The sequence below is a fragment of the Ornithodoros turicata genome, chromosome 3, assembly GCF_037126465.1.
Source record: "Ornithodoros turicata isolate Travis chromosome 3, ASM3712646v1, whole genome shotgun sequence".
Taxonomy (NCBI): domain Eukaryota; kingdom Metazoa; phylum Arthropoda; class Arachnida; order Ixodida; family Argasidae; genus Ornithodoros; species Ornithodoros turicata.
The window spans coordinates 22,911,782-22,937,643 of NC_088203.1; the positions used below are offsets into that span (position 1 = coordinate 22,911,782).

At 45.7% G+C, this 25,862-nt stretch overlaps 1 protein-coding gene across 10 annotated transcripts in view; it reads left to right on the top strand.

Moving 5' to 3' along the window:
- Nucleotides 1-25,862, top strand: part of LOC135388293 (integumentary mucin A.1-like) — an 88,914-nt gene that overhangs the window by 15,380 nt on the left and 47,672 nt on the right. For 2 of the 10 annotated variants that reach the window (XM_064617748.1, XM_064617741.1), the window contains exons 5-10: nucleotides 3,009-3,062; nucleotides 5,202-5,255; nucleotides 8,498-8,551; nucleotides 11,757-11,810; nucleotides 18,068-18,121; nucleotides 23,492-23,542. In XM_064617748.1, coding sequence (XP_064473818.1) covers nucleotides 3,009-3,062; nucleotides 5,202-5,255; nucleotides 8,498-8,551; nucleotides 11,757-11,810; nucleotides 18,068-18,121; nucleotides 23,492-23,542 — 321 coding nt within the window. The remainder of the gene's footprint in view (nucleotides 1-3,008; nucleotides 3,063-5,201; nucleotides 5,256-8,497; nucleotides 8,552-11,756; nucleotides 11,811-18,067; nucleotides 18,122-23,491; nucleotides 23,543-25,862) is intronic. The other 8 variants (XM_064617744.1, XM_064617743.1, XM_064617747.1 and 5 more) reach the window with 8 other exon arrangements.

Sequence of the window (25,862 nt, forward strand, 5' to 3'; positions counted from 1 at the left end):
GGGAAAATGAGAGGATGGTGATGAGGATGATGCTGACGACGCTGACAGGGTTTTAGAGAGAGTCGATCAGGCCGGTAGTTTGCAGGAATTTGATGAAGGGTCGTAAGACGGACATCTGCTTTCGTGTGTCCCATGGTCCCAAAATGAGTCTGAGGTCAAGGGGTCGGCTGTCAATCCGCGCAAGGTCGTTTGCCAACAAGTGACGCTCCCTCCTATAAGTGGCACATGCGATGATCACATGGTCCGCGGTCGCTGGCACACCACACTCCGGGCACAAGGGACTACTGGCACACCCTATCTGGTAACGGTAGTACGGCGAAAAGGCAACATTCAGCCGTAAGCGATGTAGGAGGGACTTAATGACGCGCGGTAGAGATGTCGGTAAGCGACACGAGAATGTTGGGTCTACAATTCCCAGTATGGTACTGGCCGGGACATCCCGACGCCATTGTTCGACGGATGAGGAGGCAGCCCAGTCACGAAGAAGGGACCGTCTGTCCCCCCTTGGGAGAACAATCGGGACACACTTGCCCTGGTGGTGAGCGGCCGCTGCGGCAGCGTCGGCAACGTGGTTGCCAGAGATTCCGCAATGACCCGGAATCCATTGAAAAGCGATGGTGTGGCCGTGGGCAGTTATGGACTTCAGTAGGCGTAGAATGTTTATCACAAGTGTGGCCAGTGAGCCGCGGAGACCTGAGGTTTTCAGGCATTCTCACGAAGATCATTCCATAAGTACCCGCTTTTCATTGATGGCTCAGCCCTGACGTTTGTCACGACCTGCCGATACCTGGGGTTTACAATTGACCGTGGCCTGACGTGGTCCCAGCATGTGAAGCTGCTTGCTACCAAGGCAAACTGTTTGGTAAATGTACTCAGGCGTATTGCTGGTGCATCCTGGGGCCCGTCATGCTCTGACCTCTATCGTGTCCATCAGGCCCTGGTGTTGGGGACATCGCGGTACAGCTTACCCATTCTGCATGTTCTCAGTCGAACCCAAGAACAGGAACTGCTCAACATCCAGGCCCGTAGTCTCCGTGTCTGTTTGGGAGTCCCCAGGACAACGGAGACCTATCCTGTCTTGGCAGAGGCTCGAGAGCAGCCGGTTCACATACTGCGGGATGGTGATACCCTTCGCGCTTATATACGCTACATTAAACGGCACCCGCTCCACTCTCTTTGTCGCATTGATGAGGACTGCTCGGCGTCTGCTTTCGGCAGTGCCATTGCCCGCCTGAAAGGGAGCATTCCATCTCCCGCGTCTACACCATCCTATGCACCGGCGATGTGGACTCTCGAAAGACCCTGTGTTCACTCTAACATCCCTGGCTTCCAACGCAAGAAAGACGTCCCCACAGTCGTGGCCCACCAGCTCACACTGGAGCACCTCGCCTCAACACACCGACTAAGTCGCCATATATACACCGATGGCTCAGTAACCCAAGATAGTTCTAGCGCTGCTTTCTACGTTCCGGATGAAGACCTGGGGCATGGTTTCAAACTCCCCTATACAGCGTCCTCGACAGACGCCGAACTGTTTGGTATCCTGGCAGCACTGGAGCATATTACCGAATCCGGGCACGGAACGTGGGTCATTCTTACCGACAGCAAGGCATCACTATGTTCTCGTCATCTCGCCCCAGCGTAATAAGCGATTTGCACACCATGGCGCTTCAAAAATTCAATGAACTCTTCGCCACTGGTTACAACATCACGTTTCAATGGGTCCCTGGCCACGTAGGCGTGTATGGAAATACCCGAGCAGACGCAGTAGCGAGACGCGCTGGGTCTAATGGCACTTCGGCCCTGGCACCTCTGCCGCTTACAGTCTCCACATGCCGTCTATACACACGCCGTCGGTGTGCCATATGTGCTCAGCAGTTCCGTGCCGAAACTACGACTTACAACTCATTCCTACAGCCTATCGACCCATTGATGGAGTTCGTCATCACTTGCCACCGCAGCCGTAAAGAAGAATCCCTTCTCCACCGCCTACGACTCAACGTTGCCCGTACACCCTCACTTCTCTTCAAGATGCGTCGGCTAAATTCACCAAACTGTAATGTCTGTGGAGTGGAAGCTGACATCCCACACCAACTCCTGTATTGCCAGCAGCACCTTCAACATAGGGACACCCTCCGCTGCCGTCTGCTCCAGATTGGCTGTAACGACCTGTCGTTGGCCGTTCTTCTTGGCCCCGTCTTACACCCCAACCAGTGGGCTGTCACTGCCGCTCTCCTCGGTTTTCTACGAGTCTCAGGACTCGTGAACTGCATGTAACGTTGTGCTAGTGTTTATTCTCTTCTTTCTTTCTTTCCTTTTCCTTTCGTTTCGTTTCTTTTTTTTTTCTCTTTCCTTTTTCATTCTTTTTGTTTCTTGTTTTCTTTCCTTTTCCTTTCTTTTTGTTGCTTTTTGTTTTTCTTTCCTTCCTTTTTTTCTTTTGATTCATCTTTTTGTTTTTTCTTTCTCCTTCCTTTTTCGTTTTCCCCTTCCCCCTTTTTCTTTTTTTTTTCGGAATAGCAAGCTGGATCTTTGCCTGCACTCTTAAAAATGAACTTCACCGCATAGCACAATCCTAGTCAACCATCATCCCGAATGACAACGTTCTCGCCCCTGATTTGTTGAAAACGGGAGGCGGAGCCTTTTTTGTGTCAATTATGCACGGCACAGAATAGGCTCCGCCTCCCGTTTTCAACAAATCAGGGGCGAGAACGTTGTCATTCGGGATGATGGTTGGCAAGAAGCGTGCTATGAGGTGAACTTCATTTTTAAGAGTGTGGCTAACCTTTCCTTCCTTTTTTCTTAATAAACATATTCCCTCCCCCCCTCCCACATGAGGCCGCCATGTTGACGTCTGTGTCGCCCTATTGTAATGCACGGAAGCAACGACTCCTCGCTCTCTAGGCTTCCCCAGCCTATTTACAACGTGAACAATAGCACTTTTACTGGTGCAGAATATTGAGCTGCCGCGATATATTTATTAATTTTCTCTCTCTATTTCGGCGCTTCAGGCACTCCAGCTAACCAACAGGTCACGACGACAATGATGCCACCTATGATTCCAGGTATTTACTGCATTTTACACCTTTTTTGGAGCACAATTATAGGTGGAGAACAAACTCCGAAGTGGCTGTACGCACCTTGTGTAGCACAAAATTTGCCACGAAGAGCACTAAAGCTCTAAGGGGCAGAGAACTGTCTTCTTGATCTGGATGCGTAGAACACAAACACTCGCAAGTGGACAAGGAAGATCGACTTCTCTGTTTCTGCGTTACAGTTCTCAAGCCGAATAAGATGTCACTTTCAATATCGGCACACCGGCTCGCTCGTATTCTACTACTTTGTCCGTGTACACAGACGAGTATTCCCAAGCGATATATTCCCAAGAATACTTCAGTGGAAGATAGGGAAAATGCCATAGCTTTCTGCCGTTACGTGGGCGCGAGCGCTGAGTGTCATGTATATCCGTGCACTTCTAACCATTGGTAATCTCATGTGCATCAGCCACAGGATATTCGGTTGCAGACGACAGGGTCAGTGGCGCCGTCTTCTATGTGCCCAAGTACTGCTCCCCGATATTCCTCCGCCGTACGAATGCTTAGCATGAGACGCCGTGGAGCTTCCGCCCAATCAGCAGGTTTCTTTCTCTTTTCTTTTTTTTTCTTTTTTTGCCTTCCACTGCAATGTTTTGTGGGATGTCGCACGTGCGGCTGCTTTGTGTGTGATACATGTCTTTATACCACCTTGATATACCTTGATATGTCACCTCGCGTATTCGGATACACTACGTTACTAAAATTTGACGGTAATTCAGTTATTTCAATTATTCGTTGACAACTTCATCACCTCGAAATGAAGTTGTTGTTGTTGTACAATTATTCGGTTGCATTTACGTTTATTAATTATTTCTGTGCTGCCAACTGCTTGCACAAAAGCTCCCACAGGTGGACGTGTGACGCTGCGACAACGACACAGGTTTTATGTGCCGAACGGAAATGTAAACTGTTCTTGGTCATCTTAACATCTACTCGCGTACGACTTGCGAGCAGTGAAATCAGTGAGCGTGCGTTGTTGTAGAGAGCGAATTAAGACCACATTTTCGTAAGCTTGAAGCTCTACCACGCAAATAAGGAGCAAGAGCGGATAAGGCATCACGATATACGTAATGATTACAAACTAGCTTCAAGAACAGACCAGACTACCCTCTCGTTAGCGGTATACACTCCTAAAACGGTCACTTCTAATAGCGGTAAAAAATGTATGTGCGTGCTGACTCTAAAAGTAAAACGTGTAACCTCTAACTATTGGTATGTTTTCTGAGTTGTCTACGTGGTGTGGAGTAGCCGGCTTCCACGTTGGTGGTGCCAATTTTCTTCCTCTTCTTCTTTTTTTCTTCTTCTTTTTCACTCACTCACTCTAACTAACGGAACCGAGCACATGACAACATCATTGCACAACGTCGCGCAATATCGGGATGTGTGCATGCATCGGCTGTCGAGATCTAAAGTATGCCGAAAATACACTGAAATTAATCCTCAAATCTGCTCTTTCTCGGTGCTGTGTACGCGGTAATGTTTGTACGTATGTACACATAGGTTTATGAAATAGGGTGTCACTATTTCGTCTCGATGCAAAAACCTGAACGTATTCCTCTGGCACAATGCACACAAAACCGTCATAAGCGTTGTTTGTTTACGAGTAACGGTTTGTTTACGGGTTACACAGAGGGCATTATGATCCTGAAACTAACTCTTGCCGATGATCATGACGTTACCTGTAACTTCTGGCCGCCAGAGAGTTTCGTTTAAGCTCATTACCCATTATGTAACCTCTACAGCAGAAATTACATATAAGGAAATTTATTACATTGACCTGATTATATGTACCGTGAAATTTATCCACTTTCAGAGGCAACGTGAGAAGTGACCGTTTTAAGAGTGCACCTTTTACTTTCAGAGGTCAAAACGCATATACATTTTTTACCTCTACTAGAAGTGAGTGTTTTACGGGTGTACTTGAACACAGCCCGCCTGAAACCGCCACGTTGACATCTGTGTAGCCCTATTCCAATGCACGGAAGCAACGACTCCTCGCTCTCTAGGCTTCCCCAGTGTATTTACAACGTGAACAATAGCACTTTTACTGATGCAGAATATTGAGCAGCCGCGATATATTTATTAATTTTCTGTCTTCCGCTGCTTCAGGCACTCCAGCTAACCAACAGGTCACGACGACAATGCAGCCACCTATGATTCCAGGTATTTACTGCATTTTACACCTTTTTTGGAGCACAAATATAGGTGGAGAACAAACTCCGAAGTGGCTGTACGCACCTTGTGTAGCACAAAATTTGCCACAAAGAGCACTAAAAACATAAGGAACAGGGAACTGACTTCTTGATGCGTAGAACACAAAAACTCGCAACTGGACAACGAAGACGCGACTTCTGTGTTTCTACGTTACAGTTCTCAAGCCGAATGAGATGTCACTTCTAACATCCGCACACCGGCTCGCTTGTATTTTACTACTGTGTCCGTGTACAAAGACGAGTATTCCCAAGCGATCTATTCCCAAGAATACTTCAGTGGAAGATAGGGAAAATGCCATAGCTTTCTGCCGTTACGTGGGCGCGAGCGCTCAGTGTCATGTATATCCGTGCTCTTCTAACCATTGGTAATCTCATGTGCATCAGCCACATGATATTCGGTTGCAGGTGACCAGCTCAGTGGTTAGCGTGCTAGCCATGTCACGTCGAGACTGGGAGGTACCCGGGTTCGAATCCCGGTGCCGGCTGTGCTGTCTGGGGTTTTTCCTGGGTTTTCCTCAGACGCTTTCAGACATATGTCGGCACAGTTCCCCTAGAAGTCGGCCCAGGACGCACATTTCCCCAGGGCGTCAGTCGTGACGTTGCCCACATACGTGAGGCCGACAACGGCAAGCCCTTTCACCACCACCACCATCGGTTGCAGGCGGCAGGGTCAATTGCGCCCTCTTCTATGTGCAGAAGTACGGCACCCCGATATTCCTCCGCCGTGCGAATGCTTAGCATTAGACGCCATGGCGGAGCTTCCGCTTGGGCACAGTCAGCAGGTTTCTTTCTTTCTTTTTTTTTTTTTTTTGCCTTCCACTGCAATGTTCTGTGGGATGTCGCCCGTGCGGCTACGCTGTGTGTGATACATGTCTTCATACGTAACACTGCAATTATCGCGCTATGTGACTACCTTGTTTACTGACACGGTTGTTGCGACGCGGACTTTGTTCGAAGGTAGAATTGTTCCAACGAACTCGCCTCGCGTATTTACATACATTACGTTACTAAAATTTGACGGTAATTCAGTAATTTCAATTATTCGTTGATAACTTCATCACCTCGAAATAAAGTAGTTGTTGTTGTTGAATTATTCGGTTGCATTTACGTTTATTAATTATGTCTGTGCTGCCAACTGCTTGCACAAAAGCTCCCAATGGTGGACGTGTGACCTGGCGACAACGACACAGGTTTTATGTGCCGAACGGAAATGTAACTTGTCCTTGCTCATCTTAACATCCACCTGCGTACGACTTGCGAGCACCACGTTAAGTCAGTGAAATCAGTGAACGTGCGTTGTTGGAGAGAGTGAATTAAGACCACATTTTCGTAAGCTTGAAACTCTACCACGCGAATAAGGAGCAAGAGCGGATTCGGCATCATGATATACGTAATGATTGCATACTGGCTTCCAGAACAGACCAGACTACCCTCTCGCTAGCGATATACAGTCCTAAAACAGTCACTTCTAATAGAGGTAAAAAATATATGTGTATTTTGCCTCTAAAAGTAAAAGGTATAGTGTAACCTCTAACTAACGTTACCGAGCACTGACAGGCATTGCACAACGTCGCGTAATATCGGGATGTGTTGTGTATCGGCTGCCAAGATCCAAAGTATACCGAAAATACACTGAAATTAATTCTCAAATATGCTCTTTCTCTGCGCTGTGTACGCTGTAATGTTTGTACACATGTACACAGAGGTTTATGAAATAGGGTGTGACTATTTCGTCTCGATGCAAAGACCTGTACGTATTCCGCTGCCACAGTGTACACAGAACCGCCATAAGCGTTATTTGTTTACGAGTAACTGTTTGTTAACGGGTTACATCGAGGGCATTATGATCATGAAACCGTAACTCTTGCGGATGATCATGACGCTAGCTGTAACTTCTGGCCACCAGAGAGTTTCGTTTAAGCTCGTTACCCATTATGTAACCTCTACAGCAGAAAGTACATATAAAGGAAATTTATTACATTGACCTGATGATATGTACCGTAAAATTTATCCACTTTCAGAGGTAAGAGCGGGAGGTTTGTTCGCACTATCCAAGCTTCGGCACCTCGCGACCTCTAATACATTGTTAACTGTGTATTATGCCCTCATTCATTCACACATTAGTTATGGCATAGAGGTTTACGGTCTCACTTATCCTTCCAACCTTGATCCCTTGTACATGGCACAGAAAAGGGCCTTACGCACTATTCTTTTCATTGGTCCCAGGGAATCGGTGTCTTTTGCCTTTTCTGAGTTAGGTGCTCCAACCATATCTAATCTTCTGAGATATAAAGTCTCTCAACTGATGCATGCCGCATTCTACGGATCTTCTGTTAGATATCAGATGCAGCTCCGGCATCTCGCCACGCCTTACCCTCTCAGAAATCAGCTCTTATCACTTCAATGTCCAACATATCGTACTAACTACGGGTTTTTTTCTCTTTCATCTTTCGGTGCTCGCCTTTGGAACAGTCTTCCGATTTCCATACGCTCGTTAGGTAGCTTCCAATTATTTAAACGCCATTGTAAAATGTATTTTCGCGACACATAGCACATCCGTCACGGGTCCTGACAACGAGACTAGTCCGGTCTACTGTTCACATTTCCTTGTGTTAATCCTTAGCTGACACTGACATATGTTTTCTTTTTTCTATTTTATTTCCTTTTTTCTTCTTATAGCAGTATTGTAATATGTATAATAATATGTTGTAGCATGTAGTGCTGTCTTATGTAACGATGAATGTAATTTTTACGTGTAATAATGTTTCCCCACACGTTCATTTTATGCATCACTGATTATTTATAAGGACCGATTTACAGGGCCTGCCCTCTCGGTCCTTTCTTTGCTTATATGTACGTTTTTGATGTTTTCAATAAACTATTGAACTATTGAACTAACGTGATAAGTGACCGTTTTAAGAATGCATCTTTTACATTCAGAGATCAAAACGCACATACATTTTTTACCTCTACTAGAAGTGAGTGTTTTACGGGTGTACTTGAACACAGCCCGCCTGAGACCGCCATGTTGACATCTGTATAGCCCTATTCCAATGCACGGAAGCAACGACTCCTCGCTCTCTAGGCTTCCCCAGTGTATTTACAATGTGAACAATAGCACTTTTACTGGTGCAGAATATTGAGCTGCCGCGATATATTTATTAATTTTCTCTCTGTTTTTCGGCGCTTCAGGCACTCCAGCTAACCAACAGGTCACGACGACAATGATGCCACCTATGATTCCAGGTATTTACTGCATTTTACACCTTTTTTGGAGCACAAATATAGGTGGAGAACAAACTCCGAAGTGGCTGTACGCACCTTGTGTAGCACAAAATTTGCCACGAAGAGCACTAAAGCCCTAAAGAGCAGAGAACTGCCTTCTTGATATGGATGCGTAGGACACGCAATTGGACAAGGAAGACGCGACTTCTGTGTTTCTGCGTTACAGTTCTCAAGCCGAATGAGATGTCACTTTCAACATCGGCACACCGGCTCGCTCGTATTTTACTACTCTGTCCGTGTACACAGAGGAGTATTCCCAAGCGATATATTCCCAAGAATACTTCAGTGGAAGATAGGGAAAATGCCATAGCTTTCTGCCGTTACGTGGGCGCGAGCGCTGAGTGTCATGTATATCCGTGCACTTCTAACCATTGGTAATCTCATGTGCATCAGCCACATGATATTCGGTTGCAGACGACAGGGTCAGGGTCAGTGGCGCCGTCTTCTATGTGCCCAAGTACGGCACCCCGATATTCCTCCGCCGTACGAATGCTTAGCATAAGACGCCGTGGAGCTTCCGCCCAATCAGCAGGTTTCTGTCTCTTTTCTTTTTCTTCTTTTTTTGTCTTCCACTCCAACGTTCTGTGGGATGTCGCACGCGCGGCTACTTTGTGTGTGATACATGTCTTTACACGTAACACTGCTATACGTAACGCGCTATGTGACTGCCTTGTTTACTTACACGGTTGTTGCCACGCGGACTTTGTTTGAAGGTAGAATTGGTCCAACGCACTCACCTCGCGTATTCGGATACACTACGTTACTAAAATTTGACGGTAATTCAGTAATTTCAATTATTCGTTGACAACTTCATCACCTCGAAATGAAGTTGTTGTTGTTGTCCAATTATTCGGCTGCATTTACGTTTATTAATTATTTCTGTGTTGCAAACTGCTTGCACAAAAGCTCCCAAAGGTGGACGTGTGACCCGGCGACAACGTCACAGGTTTTATATGCCGAACGGAAATGTAAATTGTTCTTGGTCATCTTAACATCTACTCGCGTACGGCTTACGAGCAGTGAAATCAGTGAACGAGCGTTTTTGTAAAGAGTGAATTAAGACCACATTTTCGTAAGCTTGAAACTCTACCACGCAAATAAGGAGCAAGAGCGGATAAGGCATTATAATATACGTAATGATTACAAACTAGCTTCCAGAACAGACCAGACTACCCTCTCGCTAGCGGTACACAGTAAATCATTTTACACTTTAATTTGCTCAAACAAGGTGTATTCTTATAAAAACACCCTTTTCTATTCCACAAAGAGTGCAAAAAGTGCATTACTAAAGGTGTAATATCGACATACACCACGTCCTATGCAATGTGGATCATTAAAGGTGTAAAGTGGGGTGTTGAAACAGGTGTTTTCCGTCGAATGCACCTTTTTTACACCCATTTGAATTGGGAGTATAGTGTTAAAAATGGTGTTTTATTTCGTGAGAGAAAAATTATGCTGGTTTCACAGCTCCGCTCAGCAAGTAATCACATTATAGACGATAACCTGAGTTAAAAACACAGTATTTGACAGGGAGCGATGTTAGAAATTTAGCTTATACCTTTGACTCGTTGCAAGCGTGGGTGTTAATTGCAAAAACACATTCCCGTCACCGTTACAAACGTTTCCCGCCCCACCACATGTAACGAACGTGCCCCAACAAATTGTATTTCAATATATGATACATCCGACACGCCAATATAGGCTACTGAGGGTGCCCTAGGTCTCTTTATGCCTCTGCACTCACGTTGGTCCCACAGTGTTAACAAGCTAACGAGGCGTGCCTGCGACGCATTGCACTCCAGTTTAGGTTCTGCGATGGAACCACGGCTGGAAGTCTACCGCGTTCGCGGTGCTGCTTGCCATAGAAGCAAGAAGGTCGAACTGTATGTCTCGGCCAGTGGTATCGGTATGCTGCCGCGGAAGCTCCTATTGCACTATTTGCGAGGGAATATTCGCTAGCAAATAATTCCATCATAAAAGGTGTTTTCAATAGAATACTCCCATTTTAAGGGTGTTTTTGTTTTTAAACACCCGTTATAACAGTGTTTTATTAGGAATACACTTAACTAAAGGGTGCATTAGAAAACACCCATCATTTGAGTGTAAAGGCAACACCAAAAAGGTGTGCGCCATGGGACAAGCCATTTACACCAAAAAAGTGTAAAAAAGTTTACTGTGTATACACTCCTAAAACGGTCACTTCTAATAGCGGAAAAAAATGTATGTGCGTGTTGCCTCTAAAAGTAAAAGATGTAACCTCTAACTAACTATTGGTATGTTTTCTGAGTTGTCTACGTGGTATGGAATAGCCGGCTTCCACGTTGGTGGTGCCAATATTCTTCTTCTTCTTCTTCTTCTTTTTCACTCACTCACTCTAACTAACGGAACCGAGCACTGACAACATCATTGCACAACGTCGCGCAATAGCGGGATGTGTGGTGTATCGACTGTCGAGATCCAAATTATGCCGAAAATACAATGAAATTAATCCTCAAATCTGCTCTTTCTCTGCGCTGTGTACGCGGTAATGTTTGTACATGTGTACACATAGGTTTATGAAATAGGGTGTCACTATTTCGTCTCGATGCAAAAACCTGAACGTATTCCTCTGGCACAATGCACACAGAATTGCCATAACCGTTGTTTGTTTACGAGTAACTGTTTGTTTACGGGTTAGGCAGAGGGCATTATGATCCTGAAACTGTAACTCTTGCCGATGATCATGACGCTACCTGTAACGTCTGGCCGCCAGAGAGTTTTGTTTAAGCTCATTACCCATTATGTAACCTCTACAGCAGAAATTACATATAAAGGAAATTTATTACATTGACCTGATTATATGTACCGTGAAATTTATCCACTTTCAGAGGCAACGTGAGAAGTGACCGTTTTAAGAGTGCACCTTTTACATTCAGAGGTCAAAACACATACATTTTTTTACCTCTTCTAGAAGTGACCGTTTTATGAGTGTACGTGCACACACCCCGCCTGAAACCGCCACGTTGACATCTGTATAGCCCTATTCCAATGCATTGAAGCAACGACTCCTCGCTCTCTAGGCTTCCCCAGTGTATTTACAACGTGAACAATAGCACTTTTACTGGTGCAGAATATTGAGCTGCCGCGATATATTTATTAATTTTCTCTCTGTCTTTCGGTGCTTCAGGCACTCCAGCTAACCAACAGGTCACGACGACAATGAGGCCACCTATGATTCCAGGTATTTACTGCATTTTACACCTTTTTTGGAGCACAAATATAGGTGGAGAACAAACTCCGAAGTAGCTGTACGCACCTTGTGTAGCACAAAATTTGCCACGAAGAGTACTAAAGCCCTTAGAGGCAGAGAACTGTCTTCTTGATCTGGATGCGTAGGACACAAACACTCGCAAGTGGACAAGGAAGATCGACTTCTGTGTTTCTGCGTTACAGTTCTCAAGCCGAATAAGATGTCACTTTCAATACCGGCACACCGGCTCGCTTGTATTCTGCTACAGTGGCGTCGGAACTATTTTTCCAGTGGGGGAGCGAAAAAAAGTGCTACTATAAACATCATCATCATCACTTATTTTCCTTGAGGGCTCATGCTGGTGTTATACAGTCAAACTCCTTTATAGCGAACACCTTCTTAACGAAAATACCACTACAGCAAATTTTTTTGCCGTCCCGCTGGAGCCCTATAGGTCCAATAATGGACATCCTTTTGAACAAAAATATCTTTACTGCGTTTTTTTTTCTTTTTTTTTTTTTTTTTTGCTGTCCCCTGAGTTTTGTTGTAAAGGAGTTTGACTGTACAGGGTTGCTACACAAACTGTAAACGTGCTCCAGGCAAACGACATCTGCATATTTGTACAGTAGATATAAAATAGCATTGCAGAAGTATTGTAATTAAATAACGCTTGGTGGTGGGCTAGTTGGTATGAGTTCAGTGCGTCCGGCTTTTTTTACTTCTGCGCAGTGCCTAGACCTCTATGACAAGTAATGTGTAAGGAACTTCGGGGACTTGTCCCCGGGAATCGTCGTCGCGGCATGAACGCGTGCCGCGACTGGAAGCGAATATCGTCTGATCCGCAAGCCTTCTGCGAAGAAACCAGACTTTCCCGGGGCGGTCTGGAGCTCAGCAAGAATGTGTCCCTTTGACACCCAGCTCTTTGACTGAGTGTCACGCTGTCGTTATCAGTCCAGGGCGACTCAATAAGAAAAGCCGGGTAAATGACAACAGCGGGTAGTTTGAGACATCAGTACGGTGGAAAGTGAGGAGCCAGCAATCAGGTTAACAGCTAGAATATTTTACTATGACAAGTGAACATATACATAATATGAAGACAACAAACAAGCTGCGATACATATCTCTTGCCAGAGGTGTGGGCTTCTCCGATGTCTATGGCGTTTTATAATCATGTAACGCTGCTAGAGGCGACAACTTGATGGCGCTCCCTCGACGTTGATGTTGCCGACAGGTGAACACAACACCGGTGCGACGTTTCGTCTCAGTCAATCGCACTTGTCGTACTACAGGTCTTACACGCCAGCTCGAAGTGGGCACCCTGGCCACAACCGACTGAAATCTGTGGCTGCGCCTCGCAAACCGCCCCTATAACAACCTTCAACCGGGCGGTATCTTTGTATCCTTATTTCCCCCAGATGTCTTGTGTCTTGCGTGCCTTTCGCGATTCCCGTTTGCGCCTCTGCCCCCCCCCCCCACCCCACCCCGTGGATTGAGTCTGGTAATGCTCGCGCCTCCCGGTACACACTTTCGAACTGAGTATTGCACTTCGAAACCTCGACAGTGCACTTCGTACCAAAACCTTGCCATGGTCAACTCCAGAACCCTGTGAACCTGACACCTTTGGTATGTAGCTCTTCTCAAACGGTCTCCGCACACTGACAGTGGTAGGCTCTCTGTTTATTGCTCTCTAAATTTATGGCCGCCGAAAGAACACATGCACGGGCCTTTCCGTTAGACCGTAGAAGAATACGACGCTGGGCTGACACTGGGGGAGCCGTGCTCCCCCATTCGTAAATGTGGGGGAGCCGTCGCTCTCCCTGCTCCCCCTGTTCCGGCGCCCCTGTTCTGCTACTTTGTCCGTGTACACAGACGAGTATTCCCAAGCGATATATTCCCAAGAATACTTCAGTGGAAGATAGGGAAAATGCCGTAGCTTTCTGCCGTTACGTGGGCGCGAGCGCTTAGTGTCTGTCCGTGCACTTCTAACCATTGGTAATCTCATGTGCATCAGCCACAAGATATTCGGTTGGGAGGTACTGGGAGGTACCCGGGTTCGAATCCCGGTGCCGGCTGTGCTGTCTGGGGTTTTTCTGGGTTTTCCTCAGACGCTTTCAGACATATGTCGGCACAGTTCCCTTAGAAGTCGGCCCAGGACGCACATTCCCCCAGGGCGTGAGTCGTGACGTTGCCCACATACGTGAGGCCGACAACGGCAAGCCCTATCACCACCACCACCACCACCACCATCGGTTGCAGAGGGCAGGGTCAATTGCGCCCTCTTCTATGTGCAGAAGTACGACACCCCGATATTCCTCCGCCGTGCGAATGCTTAGCATTAGACGCCGTGGACCATGGAGCTTCCGCTTCGGCACAGTCAGCAGGTTTCTTTCTTTTTTTGCCTTCCACTGCAATGTTCTGTGGGATGTCGCACGTGCGGCTGCTTTGTGTGTGATACATGTCTTTATACGTAACACTGCAATTATCGCGCTATGTGACTGCCTTGTTTACTTACACGGTTGTTGCCACGCGGACTTTGTTCGAAGGTAGAATTGTTCCAACGCACTCGCCTCGCGTATTTAGATACACTACGTTACTAAAATTTGACGGTAATTCAGTAATTTCAATTATTCGTTGATAACTTCATCACCTCGAAATAAAGTTGTTGTTGTTGTTCAATTATTCGGTTGCATTTACGTTTATTAATTATTTCTGTGCTGCCAACTGCTTGCACAAAAGTTCCCACAGGTGGACGTGTGACCTGGCGACAGCGACACAGGTTTTATGTGCCGAACGGAAATGTAACTTGTTCTTGCTCATCTTAACATCCGCCTGCGTACGACTTGCGAGCACCACGTCAAGTCAGTGAAATCAGTGAACGCGCGTTGTTGGAGAGAGTGAACTAAGACCACATTTTCGTAAGCTTGAAACTCTACCACGCGAATAAGGAGCAAGACCGGATTCGGCATCATGATATGCGTAATGATTACAAACTCGCTTCCAGAACAGACCAGACTACCCTCTCGCTAGCGATATACAGTCCTAAAACAATCACTTCTAATAGAGGTAAAAAATGTATGTGTATTTTGCCTCTAAAAGTAAAAGGTATAGTATAACCTCTAACTAACGTAACCGAGCACTGACACGGCATTGCACAACGTCGCGTAATATCGGGATGTGTTGTGTATCGGCTGCCAAGATCAAAAGTACACAGTAAATTCAAAAACACCCTTTCTGGGTAAAAAAGGTGTTTTTAAGCAAATACACCTTTTTTAATTCCACAAAGTTAACCAAACGCCGCAAAAAGGGTGCTAAAAAGGTGTATGAGAAAATACACTCTTTATTACATCAAGTGCTGTATCAAAAAGGGTGTTTTTATGCGTTTACACCTGTCTTTACACCCTTCAAGTAACACTGGTGTCGAAAAAGGTGTTTACGTTATATGCACCCTTTCTACACTGGTGTTGAAAATCGTGTTTTCATTCGTGAGAGAAAAATTACATTGGCTTGACAGCTCCGCTCATTGGGTAATCACATCATAGACGATAGCTTGAGTTGAAAACACAATATTTGACAGGGAGGGATGTCAGGAAGCTCGCTGATATCTTTGGCTCGTTACAGGCGTACGTGTTAATTGCAGAGACACATTTTCATCACCGTTATAGACGAGTTTTGCCGCACTAAGCTTAGCGAACGTACTCCCAACGGACTGTATTTCAGTATATGATCAATCTGGTACGCCAATTTAGGCTACCGAGGGCAAGGTATATCTATATCACACAATCTTCTGTGGCTCATCTCATAGAGTCAACAATACAAGGTATATCTATATTGGGCTAGATCTTGAACTTTTCGCTATCCCGTAACGCTTGCTAAACGCTCGTGCTCCCCAGTTGACGGTCAATGCGCGTGACGGAATGAGCGCGCAAATTTTGAAAAATAGCTATAACGATCGCTATGTGCAGATCAAGATTGAGCCCCAAGGTATATCTAAACTGGTAGCGTAAACAAGCGAAGATACCAAATCAGACCCATCGGCAAGGCCACCAGCAAGAGGCGCGAGCGATCCTGGGTGTTGACAGTAGAGGTACGGTGGTAAACACAAAAACTTTACAACACGGGCGTGGCTTGTGTTTGTACTAATAGGTTATTCATAATTTCAATGTAGAAAAAACTTTCTGTTGCCCTGCTCGTGCACATATACGAAATCATCTACCACCTGAGTACATTTCCGCGTCCTGCTCCTTATGCGCATGTGTCACAGTGGGCGTGTTTATCCGTGCATCTCTGTATCCGTGCATTGTAATACTTAGTTGGTGCACTTTGTTGGGTTAAACAGGAAACGACGTTCACATCTCGGAGCTGTAGACCAAGAACCACTTGTGTGAACAGATAAATACAATGCATTCCCTGTTGCCGGCCCCACGAAAAAAAATTTCGTCATGGGACGAGCGGCCATGATAGCGTGAGTGTTAGCAGGAATCAGCTGTGCACCAATGATGCCATGTTTCATTGCAATTTACCTATAATAGCCACTCACTGAAGAAATGCAAACGTCTAATCTCTACGTGTACGTGTAGCTCTAGGAGAGCAATGGAACTTAAGTGAATCTTCCTAATTTCTGTGTGGTCATCACGATGCCCTTCAGTCTGGAATTGTATAAATCTGTGATAACTCTATGTATTTCGAACTGATATGTTTAAGTAAACCTGATGTGATTTATTTTTCTGTATTCTCGTCTGGTGTTGTTGCTTGGGTGAGGGAAAGGGTATACAACGCAAACAAAGTGCGCGAATGTAAACGTGCCATGGCTAATTATGCACTATTTATTAGTCATAGAGCTGACGTCATCCCTGACGTCATTTATTTACAATCGTAGTAGTCCGCTCAACGGATGGATGGCGCTGACCGTCTCTATCATGGCGTCATTCTGAAGACACAGGGGCCTATGGGAGTTGCGCTACCTGTTTAGATATACCTTGCTGAGGGTGCCCGGGTTCATTACTGACATCGTCTGAAGATGGCAGCATCGTAACGCCGCCCATTTCACGAGCACTGACGATGTTGAGATCTTCACCTCTTCCCGTACGCATGCCAAACTGTTTTGCTTTCATTCTATTTTCATTGTTTTTTTTTTGTTTTTTGTTTTGCTCACACACAGTGTTGCTAGGACGATGAGGGTTGCCAGTGACGCGCTGCGCTCCAGTTTAGGTTCTGCGGGGGAACCACGGCTGGAACTGTGCCGTCTCTATAGGGTGGTTGTTGCCATACAAGCAAAAACGTCGGACTGCATGGCTCGGCATGCTGCCGCGGGAGCTTACATCCTTTCGAAAGGGTGTAAGAGTGTTAAATACCCTCCTAAAAGGGTGTTTAAAGGGTGCAAAACAAGGCATTTTCAAGGAAAAGCACCCCTTCAAAGGGTGTTTTACACAGAATACACCCTCTAAAAAGGGGGTTCCAGATCATACGGTGTAAAAAGTGGTGTGAGTTAAAGGACAAGCCATTTACACCCATAAGGGTGTTTTTCAGTTTACAGTGTATGCCGAAAATACACTGAAATTAATTCTCAAATATGCTCTTTCTCTGCACTGTGTACGCTGTAATGTTTGTACACATGTACACAGAGGTTTATGAAATAGGGTGTGACTATTTCGTCTCGATGCAAAGACCTGTACGTATTCCGCTGCCACAGTGTACACAGAACCGCCATAAGCGTTATTTGTTTACGAGTAACTGTTTGTTAACGGGTTACATCGAGGGCATTATGATCATGAAACTGTAACTCTTGCGGATGATCATGACGCTAGCTGTAACTTCTGGCCACCGGAGAGTTTCGTTTAAGCTCGTTACCCATTATGTAACCTCTACAGCAGAAAGTACATATAAAGGAAATTTATTACATTGACCTGATGATATGTACCGTAAAATTTATCCAATTATCCACTTTCAGAGGTAACGTGATAAGTGACCGTTTTAAGAGTGCACCTTTTACATTCAGACGTCAAAACACATATACATTTTTTTACCTCTACTAGAAGTGACCGTTTTATGAGTGTACGTGCACACACCCCGCCTGAAACCGCCATGTTGACATCTGTATAGCCCTATTCCAATGCACGGAAGCAACGACTCCTCGCTCTCTAGGCTTCCCCAGTGTATTTACAACGTGAACAATACCACTTTTACTGATGCAGAGTATTGAGCAGCCGCGATATCTTTATTAATTTTCTCTCTGTCTTTCGGTGCTTCAGGCACTCCAGCTAACCAACAGGTCACGACGACAATGAGGCCACCTATGATTCCAGGTATTTACTGCATTTTACACCTTTTTTGGAGCACAATTATAGGTGGAGAACAAACTCCGAAGTGGCTGTACGCACCTTGTGTAGCACAAAATTTGCCACGAAGAGCACTAAAGCTCTAAGGGGTAGAGAACTATCTTCTTGATCTAGATGCGTAGAACACAAAAACTCGCAACTGCACAAGGACGACCCGACTTCTGTGTTTCTGCGTTACAGTTCTCAAGCCGAATGAGATGACACTTTCAACATCGGCACACCGGCTCGCTCGTATTTTACTACTGTGTCCGTGTACACAGACGCGTATTTCCAAGCGATATATTCCCAAGAATACTTCAGTTGAAGATAGGGAAAATGCCGTAGCTTTCTGCCGTCACGTGGGCGCGAGCGCTGTCGTCATGTCTGGTCAAGATTGGTAATCGCATGTGCATCAGCCACAAGATATTCAGTTGCAGACGACAGGGTCAATGGTGCCATCTTCTATGTGCGCAAGTACGCGGCACCCTGATATTCTTCTGCCGTGCAAATGCTTAGCATAAGACGCCGTGGAGCTTCCGCCCAATCAGCAGGTTTCTTTCTCTTTTCTTTTTATTTTTTTGTCTTCCACTGCAACGTTCTGTGGGATGTCGCACGTGCGGCTACTTTGTGTGTGATACATGTCTTTATACGTAACACTGCAATTATCGCGCTATGTGACTACCTTGTTTACTTACACGATTGTTGCCACGCGGACTTTGTTTGAAGGTAGAATTGGTCCAACGCACTCACCTCGCGTATTCGGATACACTACGTTACTAAAGTTTGACGGTAATTCAGTAATTTCAATTATTCGTTGATAACTTCATCACCTCGAAATAAAGTAGTTGTTGTTCAATTATTCGGTAGCATTTACGTTTATTAATTATTTCTGTGCTGCCAACTGCTTGCACAAAAGCTCCCACGGGTGGACGTGTGACCTGGCGACAACGACACAGGTTTTATGCGCCGAAGGGAAACGTAACTTGTCCTTGCTCATCTTAACATCCACCTGCGTACGACTTGCGAGCACCACGTAAAGTCAGTGAAATCAGTGAACGTGCGTTGTTGGATAGAGTGAATTAAGACCACATTTTCGTAAGCTTGAAACACTACCACGCGAATAAGGAGCAAGACCGGATTCGGCATCATGATATTGATATGGCAGCACAGCGTGGCGATGGCAATGATTTAATGGATGGAATGAGAATGACCGTGCGTGTCATGCGCCCGCCGCTGCTGACACCGTCGTCGCCGTCGTCGTCGTAACAATATACTGTTAGCTTCCCTCGGAGACAGAATGGCAGAGACTGGTCGATTAGGGATTACTAACTTTAATTAAAGAAAGAACATCATACTGAGACGGTCCAGGGCACGTCTACCCCACCCTGAGGTGTCTTCCAGTGTTGTTTGCCGCTCGTTCGCATCGCTTGTGCGTCCGTAGAACCAGTTTCGGTTTCGATTTCGTTTGGTTCTATTACAATTCGGCCATCCTATTCCCGATCGTCCCGATCGGACGGACTGTCTTCTGAATCACTGTCAAGGTCATCTCCGACCCATCTTTTTAGTTTATCGATAGGTGCGACACCACTGTAGTAACGGCTTGTCCGCTGATTTTCTGGCAAGTCCTCAATGCGGTAGCGGTCATGAGGTAGCACCTCGGATACGATGTAGGGTCCCTTGTATTTCTCGGACAACTTTGTTGATTCTCCACTCGGAGGAGGATCTCGCTGTACGACAACCAAATCGCCTGGCTGAAGTGCATCCGCCATTCGCCTTCGCAGGTTGTACGCTTTTCTCTGTCTACCCTGGTCAGCCCGGATATTTGCAAGTGCTGCTTTTCGGCGCTGCAGTATGTCGTCATCAAAGGTCTCCTTTAGGCTGTCATCAAGCGGATCGCCGTTGAATCGTCTAGGACGAAAGTTGAACAAAAGTCCAAACGGCGTTCTTCCAGTCGCCTTATGGATGGTGCTATTAACTGCATACTGGACCTCTAGCATAACGTCATCCCAGTCCTTCTTGTCGGTGTCTCGACATGAGCTAGCCAACGAGGAAGTGATTGTACGGTTCACTCGTTCAACTTGACCGTTTGCTCTTGGCGTTGCAGTCGACGTTTTAATGTGGCTGATACTGTGTTTCTTACAGAAATCTTCGAACACTTTCGCAGTGTATGAGGAGCCTCGGTCTGTAATGACACGATGAGGGGCGCCAAAAAGACCAACTATGTCCTGGAGAAACTGTACAGCTTGTCCTGCAGCTGTGCTCCGCACTGCGCGTAGGACGGTGTACTTTGTAAATCCATCCACGGCTACTATGATGTAGCTGTTCCTTCTCTTGCTACGAGGATGATCCATGTGGATCGTGTGGAAAGGTTCGTCGACCTTTTCGATAGAATGGAGGTAGCCCGGCTTCTTGCCAGAAGGCACTTTGTGGTAGAGGCATTCGAGACAGCAGGCCAAATACCTCTTGACATACCTCTTCAACCGCGGGAACCAGTACTTCTCCTTTAGCTTCTGTAGAGTCTTATCAAGCCCAAAGTGTCCCAAGTCATCATGGCAACTGTATGATGTTCTTTCTTTAATTAAAGTTAGTAATCCCTAATCGACCAGTCTCTGCCATTCTGTCTCCGAGGGAAGCTAACAATACGTAATGATTACAAACTGGCTTCCAGAACAGAGTAGACTACCCTCTCGTTAGCGGTATACGCTCCTAAAACGCTAACTTCTATAATAGAGGTAAAAAATGGATGTGCGTTTTGCCTCTGAAAGTAAAAGGTATAGCATAGATTGAGAAGCTACCCGTCAAAAAGAACTCGTTACGAGTTAAATTACAGTGTGAAGAATGTAACTCAGTTGATTACGAAGTTCTTCAGCCTGAAATGTAACTCGCAGTTACGGAGTTACTTAAAAATACAACGAGTTACTTCCAAGTTACTCCGGACACAAAATAGCACTACACAGGTGCAGCGCGCGTGAGCAGTTGACTTAGACCTTGAGTTGCCTGCGGAGGAGTGCAACACGCTTCGATCGTTTTCGTTTATATCCAACAATTTGAACGCTTTGCATCTTACTCCCTGTGGGCGCACGATGGTTCAGCTTCATTTCAAAGGCAGCGGTTCTTACTTGCTGAATAGGATACTGTCATTGATTGACTATCACGTTCAGTGGCATAAAATGCCATGAAAGAACCGGAGAGAACGCAAGAAAATAAGTGGACGTGAGTGAAACACGAATTAAAAGGAACTTAGAACTTAGCCCAAGTTACTTTTCCGAAGTTACCTGAAGAAGAAACGAGTTCCTCTATAAGTTACCAAGGCGCAAAAGTACCGAGTTAAGTTACAAGTTACCAAAAAAAAAAGGAACTTAGTTACAGTAACGAGTTACCTCGAACTCTGAGTTATAGTATAACCTCTAACTAACGTAACCGAGCATTGACACGACATTGCACGACGTCGCGTAATATCGGGATTTGTTGTGTATCGGCTGCCAAGATCCAAATTATGCCGAAAATACACTGAAATTAAATCTCAAATCTCCTCTTTCTCTGCGCTGTGTAGCGGTAATGTTTGTGCACATGTACACAGAGGTTTATGAAATAGGGTGTCACTATTTCGTCTCGATGCAAAAACCTGAACGCATTCCGCTGACACTGTGCACACAGAACGGTCATAAGCGTTATTTGTTTACAAGTAATTGTTTTTTAACGGGTTGAATCGAGGGCATTATGATCGTGAAACTGTAACTCTTGCGGATGATCATAACGCTACCTGTAACGTTTCGCCACCAAAGAGTTTCGTTTAAGCTCGTTACCCATTATGTAACCTCTACAGCAGAAATTACATATAAAGGAAATTTATTACATTGACCTGATGATATGTACCGTGAAATTTATCCACTTTCAGAGGTAACGTGATAAGCAGGGTGTCGAACCGAACCCGAACCGAAAACCGTACCCGAACCGTTAATTTTGCCGGAACCGTACCCGAACCCGAACCGAAATTTTCATGACACTGTTGAACCCGAACCAGAGCAGAACCGTAAAAAATAATAGCGGTAACCGGTTCGCAACAAAACGGTTCGGACATAAAAGAAGTCAGCATAAGAGTTCCTCTCAATCCCAGAACGAAGACACATTGGTGTCATCATCACACGTCCACATCATGAATTTCGGAAATTATCACCTAGCAGACAAACGAGGACATATAGTAAGTATACCCTCAGCGTCTTTTTAACATGCTGAAGCGCAGTTGTCCTTGTGAGCGCCGTGTCTAGCGCCCCACGCACGCGCTGCGGCGTCTACTCTTCAGAGACGAGGCGCCAAGCGGACGAATGAAACAGGAATGGAGTAGGCCAGTTATGTAGCTCTATAGGACGAACATGTGATTAAGTAAGCTCCCAACATTTCCCTGTATACTCGTGAGCAGTAAAAATTACACAAGTTAGAAACATGAGAAGTGGAGAAGTAGCGTACGCAGAACAGTGCCTGTTTGATTGGTCGTGGTTTGAAAAGTAAATGCAGTTCTGCTTATTGGTAGTGCAGTTGTGTCGCCTGTTGCCTTTGTCTTGCCTTTGCCTTTGTGTTGTGGATTAACTAGTACACTGCTGTGAGCTCGGACAGAGTAAGGCTGGCAGGCTTATTTTCGACATGCCTCAGTACGGTTTCAGATCGATTCACGCTGCGAATGCACTCTGCCAGCAAGTACCGTCGTCTGTGTAGCGCTGTCCATCTTATTAGGCTTCGTTTAAGTGCATCTTGCTGGCACTGTGCGTGTGAAAAAAGAGATTTTAGGAACAGAAAGTAGCAGGTCTACGACGCTTCGTCCATTTCTCCTTTCTTTCGCTAAAGGGAGTACCTGGCCGCTAAAAACGTCAATGCAGACAACAGCGGTACGCTATTAGCCACGCATTCCCTGATAAAAGCAGTTTTATGGAACATATAAAATAGAAGCGTTGAACCGGTTCGTGAACCGGTTCGAGGTTGAGAACCGGTTTGATTTTTGGCATGGCCGAACCGGAACTGAACCGGAACGAAATCAAAGCAACGCGAACCCGTACCCGAACCGAACCCGTATTGTTTGCGGTTCGACTCCCTGGTGATAAGTGACCTTTTACTTTCAGAGGTCAAAACGCATATACATTTTTAACTCTACTAGAAGTGACTGTTTTACGGGTGTACTTGCACACAGCCCGCCTGAGACCGCCATGTTGACATCTGTATAGTCCTATCACGGAATCAACGACTCCTCGCTCTCTAGGCTTCCCCAGCCTATTTACAACGTGAACAATAGCACTTTTACTGATGCAGAATATTGAGCCGCCGCGATATATTTATTTATTTTCTCTCTGTCTTTCGGTGCTTCAGGCACTCCAGCTAACCAACAAATCCCGACGATGCTACCACCTATAACTTCAGGTATTTACTGCATTTCCCACCCTTTTGGTCTTTACCAGGTTCGCCCTTACGTTTACGGGTCAGAAGCGTGACGGAATGTTCGTGGGATATCTGTGCTTCCGAGGGATCGGAACCGGAACTGAACCCGAACCGGAAACCGGGAAAAACCGTTAATTTTTGTCGAACCCGAACCGAACCGAACCCGAACAATTTTTGTACTTGTCCTGTATCGAACCGGAACTGAACCGAAAAACTCTGACACGGTTACTGGCTCGGGAATCGGTTCAGAGGTGACTACTACCGAACGACTTTATTTGTTTATTTATTTATTTTTGTACGATGCCAGATGCGAGTTAAAACTTGTGGCCGTAGCGCAAGTTTTTTTGCCAGAGCAAAAGAGGGCCCTGACCGCATTCTGCCAAAAGGCACCCAGCACTTCGCTTTCCGTTTCAGCAGGCGACCACGAGAGTGCAATACAGTAAAATATCAGGTAAATAATAAAGGTGTTTATTACATGTCGTGTGTTTTCACCTAGGTACTTTCATGAAATGTTTCTTTTTTTTACCTGAAGCGGTTATCTCACACCTTTCTTACAGCTGTGTACGATTGAGGGTAAGCTCGCATGCATGTCGCAAAATTACTGCCGATGAACCGGTTAAAGCAGGACCGAAAAGAAACGGTTTCAATCCCTGCAAAGGTCCCGACCACTGACTGCTTTTTGTTTTGTTTTTTAGCCGAGCCCGAACCAAACCCGAACCGAACCGAACCGATATACCTGAACCCATTCGAGCTGATAACTTCGGTTCAGCGGACCTTAACCCGAACCGAACCAATATGCCTGAACCCGAACCCAAACCGAAAAAAAACGGTTCCGATCCCTGGCTTCAGTAATAACTTAACATTTTCTGTTGAAACGGCACTCAAGTGTAAAAGAAATGAATGAATTAATAAAATGAAGCGCAGAATGAAACATGTCGTTACCTTGACAGCAATGCAAAAGTAACGGAGCTAATCAATTAATCAGTCCTTCGCTACTTGTGTGCGACTGAAACCACCTATTTACGTTTTCCCCCTTCTTGCCTTCTCACCAAGAGCAGAGTGTCCTGCCACTGGTCCCCTGAAACGATTTGTCTCACCATCGCTGGAGATTGTTTGAGGACACCAATGACAGGCCGCTCCCCATTGCCACGTTTCTTGAGAATGAGGGAAGAGGCAGAAATTGCGGTTTCGCTTTAAAAGTACCGTAAAGCAACGCAGACAGGCAGGCTAACAGCTCATGTACGTATGTATGTATGGAGATAGGTATGTATGTATTCATCTATATTTATTTATTGGATACTCAAGATAGTATCTCTATACAGAGGAGTGGTGTAAAAGATAAATAAGAACACCAATATCCCAAGCAAGCAATGGCCGATGGCCGACGGTTGGCAAAAGGTAGGATGACAGTTGGCCAACGACTCTTTCGGCCATCCAACGTTGGCGCAACGTTGCATAGTGATAGGCATAGCAAGGATTGGAAAGCCGTCGGCCAGGGTACAGATCCGTATCAAGAAACGAGCTCGTTGGCCAAGCACTTGCCAAAGCTTTGATTAATCTCGCCTGGGCGAGAGGGAAACGTAGAATGGTCTAGCGCTGCATAAGTTCGACTTTCGGTGGACCAAGGGAATTTCTCAAAACTAAAGCCACTGCAGTACTAAAGCAGTAAGAAAGGTAAAGGTAAAGGAAAGGTAAAACTAAGCAGTAAGAAACAGAAGGATTACCTTCATTGCGAGTTAATACGACAAGGAATTCATCATTTCAGTGTCGTTTGTGTACGCGCCAAATTAAACTAAGACACGCCTCACCCTTCATTTTGACGCACGCGCGAACAGGTCTCTCGAATTTGCGGAAGCTCGCGATACAAGTTATGTATAGTATCTGTTTTTCCTCAGGAAACGTTGTGGGAAATACGAGCAACAAACAAATAATGGTATATCGTTACCTTACGCCGCGAGATAATTGAGTCTGAAAATGAGGGACGCCGTGGAATGCTTTGGTCTGTATCTTGGCACAAGCTTGGCACAACGTAGGCTGGCCAATGCTTGGCAAATTGTTGGCCAAGGTACAGATCCGTTTCAAGAAACGAGCTTGTTGGCCGATGATGTACCAAGCAAGGCCAGGTTGGCCAGCGTAACTATAGCCTAGCTTGGCCCAGCCTTTGTTTGTTGCTTGGGATAGTCATATTCTTAATATAGCATACCTTGAAGGTAGCGAGTTCCTGTTGCGAGTATATTTAGCGTTCTACTCAAATACCTTTCAGGTTGAGCGTTTGCTACTCAACTCGGTCACCTTTTTGCCT